We start from the raw sequence: 22,664 nt of genomic DNA, 5'->3' as shown, positions 1-22,664 counted from the left end.
AAGACCGTGGTGAGGAGTGTGCTATTTTTGTTTGAATGATGTGCGCGCGCATTTATAGTGCGTTCTTTCACTGTGTGATTCAGTCTCCTAAAATGCATTTAGAATGATCACAAAATTGAAGATATAGGGGCAGAAAATTCACATATTTATATAATTTCATATATTAAATCAAAAGAATGCCATCGTTTCCTCCAAAAATCATCATGAATATATACATACATTATATATATATATATATATATATATATATATATAACAGTTCAGTAAACAAGTTAATTAAGAGACTTGCGTTTTAGACACCATATTGCCTTTTTTAGCTCTATTTCTACAACAGAAAATAATTCCAAACACAGCCACCAAAGCACAGTTTTGCGTCTCTGAGCAACGTGACAGTGTTTCGTTCCTGAATGGATCAACCGTTTAAATGATTCGGTTCAATCGCAATGACTCACTTATTAACAGTGACTTGCTGACACATACTGGCCATTTTAATTTCACATTTAAAGTATCTTTTGATTTTTTTAAATAATTAATTTCTTATCATTTCAAATGAGTATTCAACATTTTATGTCTTGTATATCAAAACATTATTCATGCATTTGTAACTGCAGGTTAAATGCATTCTTGTCCTGCACTAAACAGTGTAATACATCTAAAAACCACTTCCAATGAATCTTCTTCATTTCCTCTGCATTAAAAGATGAGTTTGTTGATACTGATTTGCCTGGTAACAGCCCAAATGTTTTATTATTCTAAATAACTGATTCCTTTAATTAAAAACAACTAGTTTGAGATTAATAGACCTATCCCAGGGGTGTCAAACTCAGTTCCTGGAGGGCCGTAGCCCTGCAGAGTTTAGTTCTAACCCTGCTCCAGCACACATATCCTGTAGTTTTCAAATAAACCTAAATGATTAGATTAGCTGGATCAGGTGTGTTTAATTAGGGTTATATCTAAACTGTGCAGGACTGTGGCCCTCCAGGAAGTGAGTTTGACACTCTTGGCCTGTCCCATTTTGACTCCGTCCCACTGTTTAAATGTAACTAAGTAATTTTTACTCTGAGTAAAGTTTAAATGAGCTACTTTTTACTTGAGTAGATTTTTAGACTGGTACTTTTACTTGTACTTAAGTAAAATTTCATTAATGTAATGGTACTTTTACTTGAGTAGAATATTTTTGTACTCTTTCCACCTCTGTTTATTAATAAACGAATGTTTTCTTGTCGGCGACAAGATAACATTCATGGTACTGACTCTCTCCACATGGCCTTTCTAGAGAAATGCAACCTCCACAGATTACATTATCAGGGGTATTTGCTTTCTTTTTGAATTGGTTTGTTTAAAACTAGACATTTCAAGCTTTCTGTTCCCATATTTGTAATATATGTGAGGCAATTTTAAGTTATTTCATTATCAGTAAAAAATTCAAGTGATCACGAGGGCGCCACCCTGTAATGCATGTGCATTAATAATTTTCCACACAAACACTTGAATATGTATTGTAATAGAGCATATTTCTTTTAGGTTACATTATGCGATCCGCATTAAAAATAATTCTTCACAAGTTTACAACCGAGACAGATGCACTTATAATCTGTAAATTGACATTTTAAAGTGATATAATTTGTCGCTCCAAATCATTGATCATTAGTTGCTCAAGAATAAACAGATGCATGACTCTCATTAACTTGTTTTAATAAATCTCTTTTGCATTAAATAAGAAAGATACATAGCAGGTTAAGTTAAATATGATTGTGCAAATAATTCTAAAATGCTATAGACTCAGATTGCAGTTTCACATTTTGCATACGCATTCCAAAGTTAATTATTTTTTACATGCAATTATACTAAATAAAACAAAAGATTTCTAATGAAGATAAAAATATGTAGACAAATAAAAGTAAATGTTGCGCATCGCATTCAGCATCATGCACGCAGCACAAATCTTGCGTCTGCAGTTTTTTTTTTCTTCTTCTTTTTGGATGGGGGGTTACTTAAAATGTATAAAAGCAAGTAAAGGTGGCTCCCTTTAAAATCACTGTTAATGAAGTTAATGAAGCTCTTTTTTACATCATGTGCACTTTGTTGTTTATAATGAGATAACTTGAGTTTAAATGTGAGGAGGTTTTATTAATCTGTCTATTCTTTTCAGTTTCAGTGATTTAGCTAAATCGCGGCCAGGTTTAATTTATTAGTTTCTTGTTTTAGTTAGCACAATTATACAGTGCCTCGTGTTTTACTAAAATAAAGGCAATAATTCATAAAACACACAACAATTTCTTAATCAGTGTACAAACAGATATATTTTTCCCCAAGCAGTTCTCTGTCAAAATAAAGGACTGGTAACAAATAACAAAGTATATACTCTGTCAAAAATATATTTTTAAATATAAATTAAAAATGTTCTTGTTGCAAAAAAAGGCCTAATATGTGTGAGTATTGACATTTTGTAGCCTAGCTCACTAAAATAGGCTACCACTTTTAATGCTCTGATGAAAAGTAAACCACCATTTCTTTAGGATAATATAACACATAATGCATATTATATAAATAATACTGTGCACCTGTTAAATGTTTCACATCAAAAATATGGCTGTGTAGCTTACTGTAAATATATGTACAGGCTCATAGGCTTGACATTTATCCTGCTTGAATTCGTTCTAAGAAACGCACATAACTTCATAAGTAGGCCTACTATATTTTCATCTGTTAATATTAAATATTTTAACTACAGTGTTTTTCTTTAATTTTCCCCAACTGCAGCCGTCAAATGCAACACATCGGCGAGGCAAAGCTGACGGCTATTTGCAAAAATGTGCTTTGATGCATTTGCTTGATAACTTGTGGTTAAAGCACCACTCAGCGGTCAAAAGCTGCAAATGCACTTTGCAGACGCGGCCGGTGGCAGTGCTAGCCGCGGTAGAAAACACACTCTGGTTGGCCACCTACTGTATATACTTATGACTGTAGCAGAAATATTCACCTAGGGCTACACAATTCATCAAAATCAAATAGAAATTGTGATAAGGCAAAAGCTGTGATTGTCATTCATGTCATTCAGTGAAGCACGGTTCTGTGATAAGCAGTAAAAAACTCCATCCAAAGGACAGAGGGCCTCCAAATATGTCCAGCAGAAGAATGGTTATGCATATCATTCCAGGAAACAGAAGATTGAACTGTTTTTTATTGATTCAACATGACCAATAAACAAACGACTACATATATGGTTTATCTGAGTTCTTATTATAATTTTTATTATAATAAAGTAGCCTGGCCAGCCAGACTTACATCAAGATGTTTAGTCTGGAAACTCTCCATAGACGAGGCTTACTCCGAGGGGCGGGATAAACGGCTGTCTCTCAAAATCCCTCTGCACGCAATAGGATAGCGCTACAACCAATCAGAGCAACGAAGAAGGTGACGTAGTCAGAGCGGTATATTAAACTTTTTCCGTATCCATTCGGCAAAACTCCAAACACATCTTCCTTTTTTAAAAATGACTTAAGTGCCGTTCTTTGCTCTTTTCTTAAAGAGAAACTTAACTCCAAGTCCTCCAGAGTCGCGGCCAAAGCCGATTCAAAAGATCGTTGTTCGACAGCTGCAGCCGCTATTCTTTGTTTTCAAGTGGCAGCCGTCGCAACTCTCTGTCGTCATATGTTAAGCCCGGCCCGCCTGCTCTATACAGGACGTGATTGGCCTGACCCAATCTGGGGTTTTGCTGCTAGAAGGTGTATTGAGAGTTGCTAGACTGTACTCTAGGCTGCGAAATACATTTTGCTGCCGCTAGGGTGCATCTAGATTTCTAGGCTAATAATAAAGTACATTTATAATGTAATGCTAAGTGAGTTTGGAATAAAAACACATTATTAAATGTAGTATTTTTTGGGGAAAAGAGGTTCATAAATGCTTCTCATGTTTGTGGAAAGATATTTGAAACATGTTGCTTTTTCAAATGCATGTTATAAATGACTCAAAACAGATGGAGCAGCATTTACTACACAGAGCCATAGTTCATTTACAAGCTACGCAAACTGATTTTATAATTGCAGAACAATTTAATCGATTTCCTAATCACATTATTAAATCGGTCTGCGAATACGAAAGCAGTTTTGCATAGCTTGTAAGTGAACTACAACTTAATTGTTAGGTTCCGGTCGGAGCAGGACCCCTTCTAGCCACAACCAAAGCTTGCCTTACTGTTGAGAGATGAGAGGGTCTGTGTTACTTACTATTAGAGAAAGTGAAACAGTCTACCTGGACCATGTGTGCCTTAAAGGGGTGATATGATGCAATTTCAATTTTTCCTTTCTCTTTGGTGCATTACAAACTTTTGGTGCATACAGAAGATCTGAAAAATTGCAAAGACTAAAGTCTCAAATCAAAAGAGATATTCTTGATAAATGTTTAGACTTGTCCACGCCCTTCTAAATCACCTCATTTAAACACACCCCCACATGTCTATGTCACTATGTCACACTATGTGTGGAAAGATTTGCATAACAATGCCCAAATGTTCGCTGTCTGATGCATTTTATGGAGGACTGTTTCCTGAACCTGCAGAGTAGCTTACAATGGGCCTGTGCTCAAAGGCTGTTCTGCAAAGTGGGGCAGTTCCAACTTTGCAAGGACAGTGTGGTGCATCTGACTCACTACCCGTGAAGTACATTTTTCATATTTAAAGTATTTGCCACTGATGATTCAAATGCGAGTTTAAAGCAGTGTAGAGAAGCGCTTGTTGTTTGTTGTTTCTCCAATCACAAATCCAGACATGGTTTTATGATTACACAGCATGATACACAACGCAACGTGTAAAAACACAGTTTAAGTCATTATAGTCAGTAATTATGACCCCGCTGGATGCAACAAACGCTTCATTTGTGATGGGTTATGTTGTTTTTTCTGGTCGTGCCAGGAGACGGCATCACAGTATGTTAAGGGGTGTAACATTTCTGTAACACGCTTAAGGTATTCAGCCAAACACAACACACTGGATAGCTGGCCAATCAGCATACACCGTCTCTTTAAAACTCTCCTATCCATGATCTAATCACTGCTGTGATTGGTAAAATGGCAATGTCCTTTGTGACTGGTCCAGTGTCGTAGAGAGATTTGCACTAGATTGGTCTACCACAAACAGCATGTTGTAGCAAATTTCATGTGATCAACTCTGCTAATAAAAGATGTCTTCCCCTTCAAATATTCCTTATCAGATTGTGATGTCATTGTTAGAGTGGAAAGAAAAATGTCTGGTGTCATGTGCATGGCAATTCGACGCTGAAGCTGAACATTGAGTGTTTGAATCTCCTGCTGAATCTACTGTTGAAGTTGTTGGAGTGATTGGTTCTCCCAATGATGCTGTGTTTGGAGTGATTTGATTTTCACCTAGAAGATTTTCTCCCAAGCTAAGGCAGCTGAATCAAATAATATATAGTTGAGCAGTCTTCCTCTGTGCATGTTGGTTGGTACTCAATGTCCTATTCTGGATATAGACTTTGGATTCTTTAATGTTACCCACTTTACCACCTCATTATATTCCTCCTGTAGGAGGTCCTCCCAAGCCAGATATTGATTTTTTTTTCAAACAGTGGAAACTGTTTGTCTTTCTCAAAATAATCTTCCTACGGTTGTAAATCAGAAGATGGAAGAAAGATATTAAATGTTGAAAGATATTAATGCTGTTATGACTACAATGGGGCAGACTGTACATCATTTCCCTAGCATGCTTGGCTTTTTTTTTATTATTATTATTTTTTTTTACTTTTTGACTTAGTGGATACTGGCAAGTCCTTACGGATGAAGAAAGCAAAAACAAAACTGTCTTTGTTTGTCCACAAGGACTTATTTCAGTTCATTGTTATGCTGTTTGGACTGAATGCTCCTGCAACTGTTGTGATGGGACTAGACATAGTTCAGAAAAATGGTTGCAGTAATCAATTTTTTCATGGTATCTTCTTCAGATTTGAAATAGAAACTCATAAGATGTGACTTTTTAACCCATTACTTTTCTGGATTTCTCCAAAACTGATTTCATGTATTTTTATATAAAATAAATAAATAAATAAAATAAAATTGGTGTGGTACAATTTTTTCTTCTATAGAAACTTCAGTGTCTATACCTTTTTATCTTTTTGAGAATGATTAATTCTGGATGGATAGTAAAGCCCAAAGGGTCTTCTTTCCAAAGACACCAAAATTATGTGTATAGCACACTGAAGTCTGGAACTGTTGCAATTTTAAGTTAGATAGGGCATTTTCAGATGTGAGTCTAATAATGGGGGCTGCCGGTTTACAGGTTAATTGTATATGTAAACTTTTTCAGGTGAGGGGGAGTCTAGTAAATTTCATGTGATGAACTCTGATAAAAGATAATACAAGTGCTAATAAAAGAAGTCTTCTCCTTTAAATATCTTACTGGGTTGTGACGTCATTGTTAGAGTGGAAAGAAAATTGTTTTGACATCATGAGACACAGTAGCGTTCCCTATCGATACTACACTCGTAGAAAATCCCTTTTTCTCCAATTTCTGAAGCCTTTTTCAATCACTCAGTGAAACTGTATGACCATTGGTTCGAGGAGTTCAATAGAAATTAACCAATGGGGGTGCAGCTGAGCCATGTCAGCCTATGGTGAGCGAGCCCAACCGAGCTCTTCAAAAGGGGCAGGGCATTGAGCTATATAAGCGGCAGTCTTACCCAGGCAAACTGATTCATTTTCCTTCAGCGACAACTGATATCTCTTCGCTGGATCCAAGACCTGAAGCCAATCAGGCAGCCGAGATCACCGCTGACCAACACTTTGCTCTGCACAGCAGATCAGCTCACTTCTCACTTCTCTCCGCTCTCAAGCAGCTCACCGCTCTCAAGCAGCTCGTCGCTCCCTAGCAGCTTGCTGCTCTCAAGCAGCCAGCTGCCCTCGCAGCTCTTCGCCTCAGCTCGCCGCCCCCGAGCAGCCCCTGTTCGGCGTACCACATCTGGCAGCTGAATCAGTTAGCTGCTCCCCAGCATCTCTGCTCCCATGTCCATACTCACCCTGGATGGTGGTATCAGAAACCATCCTTGATCTAAGATATCTGAACCAGGCCCTGATGAAGCGCTCATTCAGAATGATCACTTTGAAGCAGATCCTCATGCAAATACACCCAGGGGACTGGTTCTCTTCCCTGGATTTGAAAGATGCTTACTTTCACATATAGGTAGCCCCCCATCACAGGTACTTCTTGAGATCGGCTTTGAGGGAGTGGCATATCAATACACAGTCCCTCTGTTCGGGCTGTCTCTGGCTCCCCACACTTTTACGAAGTGCATAGATCCTATGAAACAGATGGGAGTTTGCATACAGAATTACCTAGAAGACTATCTCGTTTTTGCCCTGTCGGAGGCAGAGCTGGAGATTATCGTCTCAACCTCTATGAGGGCTGCAGTCTCGCCGGAGTGCACTCTGGCTATTCAGCAAACCTTTACGCCCAGAATGGCTATGGTGCTCAAGAGGTTTCAAAAGATGCTAGATCTCATGAGCTCAACATCGCCAGCTCTGCAGCTGGGCCTGCTCTACATACGTGCCTGGCAGCATGGGTGCCACATGATCAAGGTGAGCCAGCCGTGCAGTGCAACCCTGGTCTCTTGGATGAACCTTGGCTGGTACGAGCAGGGGGTGGTGGTGGGGATAGTTGGCAGACGGAAAGTCATCTTCACAGATGCTTCCAAGACAGGCTGGGTCCAGCACCACCTGTTTTTGTTGAGGGCAGAACATGTGCAGGGCATTTTGAACACAGATGTGGACATGTTGTCCCAGAGCAACCTCCTCTCAGAGGAATGGAGGCTCCACCCCCAGACTGTTCAAGGAATTTGGGACGTCTTTGGGAGGGCAGAGGTTAACCTCTTCGCCCCCGAAGACAATTCTCATTACCCAATCTATTTTTTAAAAGTCAAGGATGCTTTGGCCCACAACTGACCCCTCCTCCATGTATGGCCTCTCGACGGGAGTTGGTAGACATCTTAGAGAGCATCATGAATACCATATTACAGGATAGAGCTCCATCCACAAGCACCTCTATAGCCTTAAATGGTCAGTTTTCACCACCTGGTGCACAGCCTGGGATGAAGACCCGTTCACTTTTGACAAATCTCAGATATTTTCCTTCCTCCAAGACTTAGTGGATAGGGGCCATGCTCCCTCTACCCTTAAAGTCTATGTTGCGGCTATCACAGATTTTTGTGCTCCCTTAACTAGGCAGTCCGTTCAGTTTATTTCTGAAGGGGTCCAGAAGGCTGAACCCTCCTCGTTCTTAGGGGCCTCATCTGTTTTATGTGTTTGAACCACTTCAGATTCATATATATATACTAGGCTGGCACCCCACATGAAAATCATCACAGTGTCAAAACAACCATCGTCATGACGTGATTAAAGATGTGATAAAACAAATTTAATCTCACAGCATAGGATACAGTGTCTTCTCGACATGAGGTAACAATACAGACGTTTTACTTTTTGTGGGCGGGCTAGTTGGTAGAACATGGGCAGATTGCGAGCAAACTCTTTTTTTTTATATACAATAACTTTATTTATTGTTCACTGTCAGCTTTCACAACTATGCATATAGTTTATGTCCACATACATGGCACATTTTTTTCAGTGTAAACTCAAAAAAAAAAAGTATATCCAAAAGTATTGTTTAGTGTAAAACATGTAGAAGATTCGCTGATAGGCTTTTGATTCATTAAATTATAAGTTGCTTCACTGAAAGATATGCATGTAATTCACATTCAATTAATCATGCAGTCCCTTATTCAACATTTTCTGATTATTTTTTAGTTAAGCAAATCAATGATTATTACTTTGAATTTTTTTTTCTCCAAGTGAAACAGATTCGCTAGATTTTCATTAGGGGTGTAACGGTACGCAAAAATCACGGTTCAGTACGTACCTCTGTTTTAAAGTCACGGTTCGGTTCATTTTCGGTACAGTAAGGGAAAGAAATGCAAACATTAAACTGCAGGGTGTTTATTACTATACACTTTTTTAAAATACTTTTTAATAAAATATATATAAAATAAAAATAGAATAAGAAATAAAATACTGCTGTAAAGTTCTCCACTAAATAATATACTCTCTGTCTCAAACCAATATCATATAATAAAATATAATGAAAAATATAAATAAATAACTATGATTACAGTGCAGCATTACCAATCCCAGCATGCTGCTGCTGTAGGTGACATAGAGGGAGACCACCGACAGACCAGGCTCTTGTCTTCATGACAACAATATCTATACTTCATGTTGAGTGTAAATATAAAGCCTACTGATAAAGGACACCGTCAACAGTATTGACGGCAAAATAGAATATGTTTGACAGGTGCAATATTTGAAAATCGATAATTATTAATTTATTTTTTAAATTACATTTATATCTGAATTTATGTCAACCTATAGACTTTCAAACATCAAAGTGTCATGATTTAATATGTATTTGTGTACAAAATTACATATAAACATATTTTTCTATTCTATTTTGCCTGGAAACGTTTCCAACACACTTGCGTGTCGCGTGAAAAATAGGCGTCGGTTCTATTTCTAGCATGCACGCGTTTTCCGCGCGGCTCAAGCGTCTCATGCAGGCAGTCTGCAAGCTCTAACCTAACATGGGAGCGGAATTAAAAACTGACACGCCACGCAGCTGAGACGCTTGCGCCAGGCATCCAGTGTGTCGCCGGCCTTATTTGAATCAGCTGCAGGGCGGGATTTGCCCTGAACGCGGAGACTTCCGCCACTTAATATGTTCGTTTGGAAACATGAAAATGTACTTACGTTCCGAGCACAAAATATTGCATTCCGTCATTCGGTACACACGTGCACCGTACCGAAAGCCCTGTACCGAAGTGGTCCGGTACGAATACACGCACCGTTACACCCCTAGCGTATATAGACTAGATCCTTACCTATAGTTGTAATAACTGTTGCTGCAAAGATGACAGCATTGGGCCAATTCCAGCTGTTGAAGGTTTTGTCTCCTGTGATGGTGATGCCTTGTCCTGCAGCATCAGACACCACCTATATATATATATATATATATATATATATATATATATATATATATATATATATTAAAAAAAATAAAAATAAATATATATACACACATATGTAATATGTAATTTGTCAGAAAAGTCAATAATAGAATCAAGAGAGTTCTCTTTAGAAGCATTCCGGATTTGTTGTCTGCCTGCTTTTATCCTATCATGCCAGTGATCTTTATCAACTGCTCCCTGAGTATGCTTAGCCTGTCATAATCAGTAATTCCTGGGACATGAGTGGGCCATCCCTCACTTAACAGGATTGTGGAAATGGTTCTGAGCTTAGATCATGCAAAGCTATCCTAGAAATTTAGTGAAAAAAAAGCTTAACAGGTCCCTAAACACTTGTGCAATAACAGATAAAAGGATCTGGTGAGTTATTAAACAGATGAACTCAAATAACTAAAGACTGACTCTTCCTGATGAAACAGCTGCTCATCAAGCCTGTGGAACTGTAACTGATGATGGTAAGGGCTGTTACATTTCCGACACACCCAAAGCAGTTTCAGGCAGAGGGTGTAAAGAGGTCCTGCTACTTCTGGACAGGACACGTTTCCTAAACAACATTTTAGTTACAGATCTTGACATCTGCTATTTCATGTAGGTTGAGACAAACAGCTACCTGTTTTACGTGCACAGGGGATGTGTCCTCTATAGATGGGGGCATTATAGAAGGTAATGCACTTTGCAAGTGTTTTGAAAGAAATGGATAAAAGAGCAATGGATTCCATTTTTTCAGCTTGTTGAAAAGATTTTGACATGCTGTGAAATGGCAGAAGCAGGAGCAAGTGCCTAACATGTGACACACTTTACATGATAACCAGATTCATTGTGAATGGAATTCTGCAAAACTGCAGTGAAACCATCAATACTTATGCAGTGCAATACAGTGAAACGTCTCGGTTATGTACGTAACCATCATTCCCTGATGGAGGGAATGGAGACGTTATGTTGAACGACATATGGGGTCTCACTTGGGAGGCCAATCATCTCTGAGTTTTAAGAAAAAATGCCAATGAAAATTGGCTAGTGGATTTTGCATGCTGAGCCACTCCATGTGCCTATGGGTATAAATAGGTGACAGGTGTATCCGCTCATTCATGTTTTATGCTGAGGAGCCAAGGACGTGTCCTGGCAACAGCGGATGGTTCAAGGTTGTGGCATGGGGACATAACGTCTCTGTTCCCTCCATCAGGGAATGAGGGTTATGTACATAACTGAGATGTTCCCTATCTGTCAGTCACTACGAGTTATGTCGAATGACATCTGGGGTCCTATGGAAAACACCAGAACCTGAACACCATCACAACCCTGTGGCACTGCAATTGGCGACAAGGCATGTCACAAAAGCTACGTTTAAGGTCGTAACCTTCCCAAAGCCCCAGCTTAAATTCATGGACCTTGGTAGTGAAGGGGAATAAAAGGATGAGTACATCGCTGCAGGAGAAGGCTATGCTGCTGCTCCATCCACAAAAACGTTTTTAGAAACGATTTCAACCTTGGTAGAACAATGGGAAGCGAGCCTTAAGGAAAAGGTTGCTACGGAGATCATATCCTACCCATATGGAGGTGACATGTGGAGATACTGAAATGGACTCATCCAGGGGGCAGTGCTACATATGGAATGGGTCTCTGAGGCAGGTCCTACCTTAGAGGAGGTCCCTGACCCTCTTGATGGAAGTCAATGCGACAAGCAGCGCTGTCTTGAGAGACAGGAACTTCAGCTCTAGTCAAGTCAAGTCACCTTTATTTATATAGCGCTTTAAACAAAATACATTGCGTCAAAGCAACTGAACAACATTCATTAGGAAAACAGTGTGTCAATAATGCAAAATGACAGTTAAAGGCAGTTCATCATTGAATTCAGTGATGTCATCTCTGTTCAGTTTAAATAGTGTCTGTGCATTTATTTGCAATCAAGTCAATGATATCGCTATAGATGAAGTGAACCCAACTAAGCAAGCCAGAGGCGACAGCGGCAAGGAACCGAAACTCCATCAGTGACAGAATGGAGAAAAAAACCTTGGGAGAAACCAGGCTCAGTTGGGGGGCCAGTTCTCCTCTGACCAGACAATACCAGTAGTTCAATTCCAGGCTGAAGCAAAGTCAGATTGTGCAGAAGAATCATCTGTGTCCTGTGGTCTTGTCCTGGTGGTCATCTGATACAAGGTCTTTACAGGGGATCTGTATCTGGGGCTCTAGTTGTCCTGGTCTCCGCTGTCTATCAGGGATGTAGAGGTCCTTTCTAGGTGCTGATCCACCATCTGGTCTGGATACGTACTGGATCCGGGTGACTGCAGTGACCCTCTGATCTGGATACAGACTGGATCTGGTGGCTACGTTGACCTCGGAATAAGAGAGAAAGAGACTAATATTAGTGTAGATGCCATTCTTCTAATGATATAGCAAGTACATCGGGTGGTATGGGAAGTGTTCCCGGTTCCGGTCTACCTAGTTAATGCAGCCTAAAAATCCTTTAACAGATTTGGAAATTAAAAGCATATTAGTATGTAATGTGTAAGCCAGGTTAAAGAGATGGGTCTTTAATCTAGATTTAAACTGCAAGAGTGTGTCTGCCTCCCGAACAATTTTAGGTAGGTTATTTCAGAGTTTAGGCGCCAAATAGGAAAAGAATCTGCCGCCCGCATTTGATTTTGATATTCTAGGTATTATCAAATTGCCTGAGTTTTGAGAACGTAGCGGACATAGAGGATTACAATGTAAAAGGAGCTCATTCAAATACTGAGGTGCTAAACCATTCAGGGTTTTATAAGTAATAAGCAATATTTTAAAATCTATACGATGTTTGATAAGGAGCCAGTGCAGTGTTGACAGGACCGGGCTAATATGGTCATACTTCCTGGTTCTAGTAAGAACTCTTGCTGCTGCATTTTGGACTAGCTGTAGTTTGTTTACTAAGTGTGCAGAAAACCACCCAATAAAGCATTACTATAATCTAACCTTGAGGTCATAAATGCATGGATTAACATTCCTGCATTTGACATTGAGAGCATAGGCCGTAATTTAGATATATTTTCGAGATGGAAAAATGCAGTTTTACAAATGCTAGAAACGTGGCTTTCTAAGGAAAGATTGCGATAAAATAGCACACCAAGGTTCCTAACTGATGACGAAGAATTGATGAAGAATTGCAGCCATCAAGTCTTAGACAGTGTTCTAGGTTATTACATGCAGAGTTTTTAGGCCCTATAATTAACACCTCTGTTTTTTCAGAATTTAGCAGTAAGAAATTACTCGTCATCCAGTTTTTTATATCGACTATACATTCGATTAGTTTTTCAAATTGGTGTGTTTCACCGGGCCGCGAAAAAACATAGAGCATCATCAGCATAACAGTGAAAGTTAACACCAGGTTTCCTGATGATATCTCCCAAGGGTAACATATAAAGCGTGAAGAGTAGCGGCCCTAGTACTGAGCCTTGAGGTACTCCATACTGCACTTGTGATCGATATGATACATCTTCATTCACTGCTACGAATTGATGGCGGTCATATAAGTACGATTTGAACCATGCATTTGAACGGGCGCTGCCCATGACGGAATGGTGGCAACTGGAGGATCACGTTGGGGCAAGATGTGTTGAATGGCCTCAGTCTGCATCTGCACCAAAATCATTCGCCGTGTGCAGCTCCTGCATCAACCTCGGGTCTGTACCACCCTCGTTCATTGCTTTTAGCACTTTGGCTTGATGTACCTGCAGGATAGCCATGGCATGCCAGAGCCAGCTTGGCCCGCAGCACTGTAAGCCTCGACAGCTCACAGGCCTTGGATGGGAGACGCGGAACGATTTCTCCAAGTGGCTGCGCTCCTGGGGAATGTCCACATACCCCCTGCCTGCCCCACCATCGAGGGTAGTGAGGATGGAAGAGGGAGTCTAGCGGCTTCTGGCCGTGAAAGGGTCCATCCACGACTTCGTCACCTCTTCATGCACCTCATCAACCTGCACCTGCTGCCCCACCGAATCCTCATCCTCAGAGGACGATAGCCCATCTCCTGATGCTGCAATCGACAGCTGATCCTTGGGCAGCACACTGAAAGACACGCTGGGACCGCCGTGAGACGGCTCAGAAGAATCAATTGGCAGCTGCACGGGACATGCGCTGCGGGAGGAGTGAGAGGTGCAATGGGGCGTGGCCTGGCAGAGAAGCTCTCACAGTCTCCCTCAGATCTCCCAGAGCTCCAGCTGCCGATCCCCTGCTCGAGCCAGAGAAACCGGGATGGGTGGCGACAGAGGGCTCTGCGGCACTCCCCTTGCTCATACACCCACAACAGATGAAAGAGTCATCTACGAGTGCTGCCTCAGCGTGTTGGATGCCCAGACACAGAAGACAATGCTTGTGACTGTCAACTGAGGACAGGAAACATCCGCATCCAGAGGGACACGGACGAAACGACATCTTGAAAAAGACGCGAATCGTCCGTGATTTGCTCTTTTAGAAAAGAAACTGCTCATTTAGCCAAAGTACCCTGGGGAATCACCACTGCAGGGACACCGCTGTACTGCGCTGTCACACTGACCAGGAACAGTTCCAACACGAGATGAAATGGCTTTGTAGTGAAAATATCATTGACTATTCGGCTCCGAAGCCAAAATCTGAATAACTGGATGCACCTGTCACCTATTTATACCCCTAGGCATGGGGAGTGGCTCAGCATGCAAAATCCACTAGCCAATTTTCATTGGCGTTTTCTCTTAAAACTCAGAGATGGTTGGCCTCCCAAGTGAAACCCCATATGTCGTTCGACATAAAAACGAAGACAGTGTTTCCTTAAGTGTACACAGGCTGGATCATTTAACATTAGGCAACTGTTTTTTATGTAAAAATTGACATTTTGAGAGAGAGAGAGAGAGAGAGAGAGAGAGATGAAAGTTGTGTTTTTACCTACATCTGTGCATCTCTTTCTACAAAAAATAAGCTGCGAGTTTAGTTATTTAAAAACTGCAGTTTTACCTCCTCGTTGTTGAGTAATATAATGTAGTGTTCAAGTATCAAAGCTATTTTATTAATAATAGTTGCAAGGCAATGGTCCGCGGGCTGTAAACAACAAGTTTCTGTGCTCTGATTTTACTGGAGTCTCTTATTCTCATCAAAGGTGTATTTATTTGATCAAAAATACAGAAGAAAAAAAATGTAATACTGTGAAATATAAAATATTGTTTTCCTAATTTAATATAGTTTAAAATATAATTCATTTATATTACTCCATTCTTCAGTGACACATGATCCTTCAGAAACCATTTTAATATGCTGATTATTATTAACAGTTTTTAAACTGTTGTGCTGCTTAGTTTTTATTTATTTTTTTGGATCTCATACTTCTTTTTTGATTCTTCGATGAATAAAAAGAATAGCATTTATTCGAAATACAACAGGCTAAAGGCCCACCTTAAGAACAAAAATTGCTTGCAGAAAAATATGTTTTATTGAACATTAATAAAGCTAAATATTTTGTGTGAAACTAAATCATTCAAGTGGTTTATTTTGTTTAAAAATCTTATAAATGTATAAGAATTAAATCCACCTTTAAAAGCGCCTTTAAAAGCAGCATCTCAAAGCACTTTACATAAAAATATGAAATTAAAAGACACACATAACAGTGCAGGCAGTAAAAAACTAATTTAACAAAAAATAAAAAGCCACAATCACAAACAAAGTTCGTGAACCGGATATCACTACACAGACCCGGATTAGAAGACAATGCTGAATAAAGTCGTAGTTTTTGTTATTTTTGGACCAAAATGTATTTTCAATTCTTCAACAAATTCGAACTGACCCTCTGATGTCACATGGACTACTTTGATGATGTTTTTATTAGCTTTCTGGACATGGATAGTATACCGTACACACATTTTCAATGGAGGGACAGAAAGCTCTCGGACTAAATCTAAAATATCTTAAACTGTGTTCCGAAGATGAACAGAGGTCTTAAGGGTTTGGAACAACATGAGGGTGTGAGTCATTAATGACATAATTCTCATTTTTGGGTGAACTATCCCTTTAAAGGTGCCATGTGCAAAAATTGAGATAAAAATATCCAAAAAATGGCCTACACGCATCAAAAGAATGAGAAGAAATAAGGGCGATGATGTCATTAAAAACATGTCAAGTTATAGTGCTGCAGAGATATCAACCTTAATTAGCATTAGCATTACTAGCCCCGGCCCGACAGGTGTCGTAATACCAGTTTCGGCCATGGGAGGCGGTATGCGGGCAACATAACCACCAGCCAACCTGCAATACACGAATAACTCACACGGCTTGCGGGCGTACCTGAACCTGATGTCAATCGTGTGGAAAGTACAGCCCACTACTTCATTTCAGTTCAGGGAAGAGAGCGGAAGGATGACTGAAGCCCTTGGCAAGAGACCACCACCCTTTACAGGGAAACAACCACGCTCGGAATCACAAATCAAATCCGATAAGAAAAGTAGCCGAACCAGAGTAAACATCGGCACTGCTTTCAATCGCTGGAGACAACTGATGGACCTGAAAGAAATGAGGTTCGACACTGAACTTGCAACATTTCTTTTGGATTGGTAAGTTAGATGCTGTTAGTATTTCGCTAGAAGTTTGTTTTATATGTTTGTGTATTTTTTTTCGGGAAGTTATAACATAGAAATGTATCGAAGGCTGTTCGATAAACGTGCTAATGTTAGCGATGGCTAACCGTAGCTGCATTTGATAATTAGCTAGCTATAACTTACCCATTTTTTTTATATCAAAACTAACCTGCTCTGTCTAGTCTGTTGGTCTCCGTGTCCTCTTTGCTTCGTGGTTTTTCTGTATGTGAGAAAATTGATGTGTGGTGTGAAAGCGTGTGAAAAGAGTCAATTGCGTGTGTCTCACGGTGAATGCTTGAGAGTTGGCAGCTCTGGTTACATTGGTTGGCGCTAGCTTGGTCAATGATGTTGACAGAATGCTGTCTGTCAAATTAATTTAATTCAAATAATGTGTATATACAACTCAAAATGTAATATGAACAAAACGAATAGGAACATATTAACTGGTAAAGGTGAAGGGGAGTAGCTTGAAGATATCATGTTTCAAAATCACTTGACATCACCCAACGTTCCTCTGGAGGCAAAACGTCCTCTTATAGCAGCGGTTCTCATTTCCAGTCCTCGCGCCCCATTGCTCTGCATATTTTGCACGTTTCTCTTTGTTAACACACCTGATTCAGATAATCAGCTCGTTAGAAATGAACTCCGTGCATGAACTGTGTTCCAATTGTTCATTGCTCCCTACTCCCTGAGCAGGGGAAATCTGTTGAAGTTTACCTCACATCGAAACATTCATTCACTGATTTTTGCTGTGCAGCGTCTTTAAACATGGACAACTGTGACATCATATACGTCTGTAAATCGATACAATTTAAATTCACGTCTTGCACACTTCAATGCACTTTGATTGGAACATATAGCTACGTTCGCTTCGAACTGGAATCATGGCTGATGATCCTGTGATGTCCACTTCGCAGGGCACTTATGTTCGAATAGAACAAATGTCTGAAGCGCTAAGAGAAACGTTCAAAATGTGCAGAGCAGTGGGGCACGAGGACTGCAATTGAGAACCGCTGTCTTATAGGCTTCGGCTATGCTCTAGGGTTGTTGTGAAGGTAGGGGCGGAGCATAGAGACTATGCTGTTTCTCGTTTGTTACTCCAGAGTAGACCAATTCACTTTATTGAGGCATACTGCCCCCATCTGGTATGGAATGTGGAGTACGACTTGATTTTTTTGCCAGACATGACAGATGGCACCTTTAAGGAGGAGGCAGCAGAAGTATGAGTGGTAACAATTTGGTTACGTACTGTATAGATTATCAATTTTTGTGCTTAAAAATGTGCAGCTTGTTGATTGAGTGAAACAGTTATTTAGGGTTTCTCTGATTGCTGACAATTATCTGAGAAAAATAAACAGATCTAGCTGACACAATTTCAGCCTTATATTCAAGTAAGCTGCTTTCCAGGCCTGGTGATGAACAGTTAAACCTGATATGTGCCATCTACGCTCCATTTTGCGACACAAAGCCTTCATAGCACACAGATCATCATTGTACCTAGGATCGGAGCGTGCAAAAGAAACAGATTGTGATTTCAATAGAGCCAGCATGTCCAGGCCAGACAAGAGACCAGAATTCAGCACAAAAACGTTATCATCCAGATCATCATATAGAGAATCACAACTTAAAGAAAGAGTCAATAAAATCTGAAAAATCAGTGGGCTCAATAGATTTCCACTTGCGATAATTAATGATGCGAGAAGCGGTAGTGTTCATGACAGGTAATTCAATGTTAAAAAAAGACAGCCCGCTGATCAGACAGACCTAAATCAGAGGTTGACAACTGAGACACAAATGAACCATTGGAAATCACAAGGTCTAAAGTGTGGCCTTTGTCATGTGTAGGGACAGTCCACGAGTTGGTTTAATTCAAAGCACTCCAATATGGACAAAAAGTATTTTGTTATTTATTGAAGGAGATCCAATAATAATTGCATATATATTTACTGTAGTAACAACACATCATATTTTATTATATGATATGATTAATATCATGTTTTTAAATATGATGGTTTCATTCTTAACATGGTGATTATATTCAGGGTGCGATTTGTGAAAAAAACAGAGGGGGGGGGGGGGGTGTTTTAAAACATTTTAATTCATAAAAATATATAAAGAGAACATTAACTAGATGACGTCATGCGCTAATTAGCATATTTATGAGGTACGTGTGTCGTATTGTATTGCCTCCCTATGCTCACATACTGCAATTTAATTTAGCCATTTAATTAAATTCTCAATAAAAATGTTTTTATTACTATATTTTAAATGTTTCTGTTGTCAGACACCGGAATGAATATTATAATGACTGAAACGCTGTCCATTAAGACTACATAACCAGCTCTCAAACATTAATCTGCACTAATGAAATCAAATACACATACGATGAAGTCAGTGGTTGTGCTGTGACTGATGTCGGTTATACTTGCTTGTAAAATAGAGTTAGAAGCAACAGAATATCTTTTTTTTAAATCAGAAATACTGCTCCTCTCTGCACTCGCTGAACACAGCAGATGCAGATAGAGAGGCTCGCGCTGGGAAAGAGAGAGAGCTCGCGCTCGTGCGGCAGCACCAGAGAGTCTCAGAGACTAAATAATGATTGCCCAAGAAGTTGCTAGATTTGTCTCTAGTCACTTTAAAAAAAAAAAAAAAAAAAAAAACGAAGACGCCAAGTTAGCAACTCTACTGCCCAGAGGACCGGCTTGAACTGTCTCGCAAGTGTTGATAGGCTACTCCTGAGGTGTTAACCAATCAGATAGCGCCGTGGGCGGGACATTGAGCAAGTCTGCAGAGAGCGTGAATACGTGAATATGTGCGCTGCAGCTATATCAGAGCCAGCCAAAGTAGCGCATTTTAAAATAAAATTTACTTTAATCAAACCACGGAATTCGTGATAAGTTTTGTGAGCCGTCTTGCCACTAGTGTAGTAGCACTGATCACTTTGAGGGGGGGATAAATTTATCCCCACCGGGGATAAAAATAATTAAGCAGAGGCAGGGATACATTGACCAGAAAGGGGGAAATCCCACGCATCCCCCCCAGCAAATCGCACCCTGATTATATTTAATATCGACACCCATTAAAGTCACTGCACCCATTTACCAAGAAAGTTTAGAGCACTGCATGCTTGCAAATATTGAGTACATGTTCAGTAAATTAACATACTTTTCAAAAGGCCAACAATTCACTATTTTTTGTATTTATTTATTGGTCTTATGAAGTATTTGTTGCATCCAGTGGGGACATAATTACTGATTATAATGACTTATACTGTCTTATTATGCATTGCGTTGTGTATTGCGCTGCTTAGACATAAAACCATGTCTGCATTTGTAATCGGAAAAATGACAAACAACAAGCTTTAATAGTTACTCTACACTGCTAAAAAGTTGTGTTTGAATCATAAGTGGCAAATCCTTTACATATGAAAATGTACTTACAGGATGTGAGTCAGAAGCACCAGACTGTCCTTGCAAAGTTGGAATTGCCCCACTTTATAGAAACAGACACCAGCATTGTAGGCTACTTTCACAGGAAACTCCGCATTTTACTCCACAAAATGCTCTGCACATATCTGCATATTTGGGTTGAACTGTTCTGGAACAGTGTTGTAATCACAACTTAACCACTGATTTTTAGTTGTGTCCTCTTTTGGAAGCCCAGACAAAGTAGTTTTGCTTTCACAATGAAAAACACAGCACCTCAACAACATGACGGTGGCAGCAACAGAGAGACAATTTGTTTCGCCTTCTTTCTTTGTGTGAACATTTGGGCAGCATTGTGCAATTCTTCCCAAATCATGACGTAGATGTGGGGGCATGTGAGAATGAGCTGTTTTAGGTAGGCTTGGTTAACTCTTAACTTTTATAAAGAATATCTCTTTGGATTTGAGACTTTAGTCTTTGCATCTTTACAGATCTTTTTATGCACAAAGAGCTTGTAACACTCCAAATAAAAAGGACATTTTGAAACTGCATCATATGACCCCTTTAAAATCCCTTTTATTTAAAAATGATTGTCTGTGTGTGCTGCTCACAGTTCAGAGTCACTGAATGTTGATCCTTTCTACATTCTAAATTACTGCTAGTACTGCATAAAGTAGGAAAGCTATTCTTCCTTGTCCAAGAAAATAATATTTCCTAGAATTGATAAATTATTATATTGTTTGCTCAGTGGATGGAGAGATCAAATAATTGTAATATCAATTCTGCTACAGTTAATTCTATGATCTAATCTAAATATTTATTATTAATTAATAACCGGTTATAATTATAAATATTACCCTTTTGAACTAAATTGCAACAGTGACTAAATGTAATGTAAAATATGGAATTGTCCCGTATTTAAAGGTAAAATGATGTGTCCCGAATCAAATCAACACGGGACATGATTTGTCCCATATTTTATAAGGGCCAATACATAGTTGAATCAACAAATAAGTAATTTGTACAGTTTATAATGCTAGTAATTATAATGAAATCAATTTCATAAGAAGTATTACAGAAGCTAATTTGCGCATGATTGTTTTTTCTCATCTTCGTTTTCATAGCAACAGAGTCTCCAAACCTGCATGTTTTAAAATATCTAGGAGCTCATATCTGCCCTTTGAACACAAGGCTCTCCAGATGCAGTGGCGGCTTGTCAGGGGAGGCAGGGGAGGTACAGCTTCCCCAAAATTTTGAGGTGAAAATGGGAGCAGGACGATTCATAATTCATTTCATTTTCATTTACAGAATGTGTCATTTTTTATTATTATTATATATATATATATATATATATATAAAAAATCACAGCTGTAATACCATAACAGTGGAGGGGGAGTCCAGGCAAAGAGTATAGAAGACCAAGAGACGAAACTCTGCATTGACGAAACATTCCATTGCAACAGCGGCGCCCAGCAGCAGCCCTGCACTTCCACCATTTTGGGGTGAAAGTGACTCGGCAGTCCACTAGATTCTAGCTGTCGCTATGGCAAATATCAGCAGCTTTGTTTAAAAAAAAAAAAAAAACATTCAATAAAGCTGAAATACAGCCTGACCAATGACAAGATTAACAATCACCAGACTAGTGTTCATCAAATCCTTTTAATAGTTTATTTTACAGACTTTATTTTAAAGTCTTCCATTTTTACACAAAACCTCTTGCTCTCTAGAAACCATGTCATTTTTGGTTGAAAATAGTTTAAGTTCAAGTGTTAGCATTATAAACAATGAATTAATACCAACATATGAAATTAAATTAATGACAGAAAAATTATGAATGTTGTACAATAAATATATAACAGGAATAAAAAAACTTCACAGTAAACTGTTCTTTTTTTATGCAGTATCTTCTTACAGTATATTAATGTCCGTTAAAGGAAGATTAAAAAAAAAAAAAAACTTCCATCCAGCCACTTTCTCCAAAATTGTTTAACTATTTGATTATGACAGAGACACAGCAATGCATCATCTAATCTAGATCATCATGTTTGTAGTGTGTTCCAGGGGATTAAAATGTACAGTACAATATATATTTCAGACCTAGTGAAGTAATAGTAAATAATATAGTAAGTAATAATATAGTAAGTAAATGTAAATGTGTAAAGTTGCATAAGCTATTAACTTAGTCATATCGTATCATAGCATTAAACATTGTATAGATTTTAAAATCTTGCTTATTACTTATAAAGCCCTGAATAGTTTAGCACCTCAGTATTTGAACAAGTTCTTATTGCACTATAGTCCTCCACATCTGCTACGTTCTCAAAGCTCGAAACTAGAATATCAAAATCAACTGCGGGCGGCAAATCCTTTTCCTATTTAGAGTCCAAACTCTGGTATAACCTACCTAACATTGTTCGAGAGGCAGACACACTCTGTCAGTTTAAATCTAGATTAAAGACCCATCTCTTTAACCTGGCTTACACGTAACAGACTAACACATTTCTAATATTCAAATCCGTTAAAGTATTTTTAGGCTGCATTAATTAGGAAAACCGAAAACCGGGAACACTTCCCATAACACACAA

General features: G+C 39.1%; 1 protein-coding gene across 1 annotated transcript in view; it reads right to left on the bottom strand.

Annotated features, from left to right (window-relative positions):
• The window catches only part of kcnk5a (potassium channel, subfamily K, member 5a), a 56,779-nt gene that overhangs the window by 9,390 nt on the left and 24,725 nt on the right, over positions 1–22,664 (bottom strand). The window contains exon 2 of the mRNA XM_059521104.1: positions 9,939–10,050. Within this exon, the coding sequence (XP_059377087.1) occupies positions 9,939–10,050 (112 nt within the window). The remainder of the gene's footprint in view (positions 1–9,938; positions 10,051–22,664) is intronic.

The sequence above is a fragment of the Carassius carassius genome, chromosome 32, assembly GCF_963082965.1.
Source record: "Carassius carassius chromosome 32, fCarCar2.1, whole genome shotgun sequence".
In the NCBI taxonomy this organism is placed as follows: Eukaryota; Metazoa; Chordata; class Actinopteri; order Cypriniformes; family Cyprinidae; genus Carassius; species Carassius carassius.
This window is presented reverse-complemented; position numbering and strand designations above follow the sequence as displayed.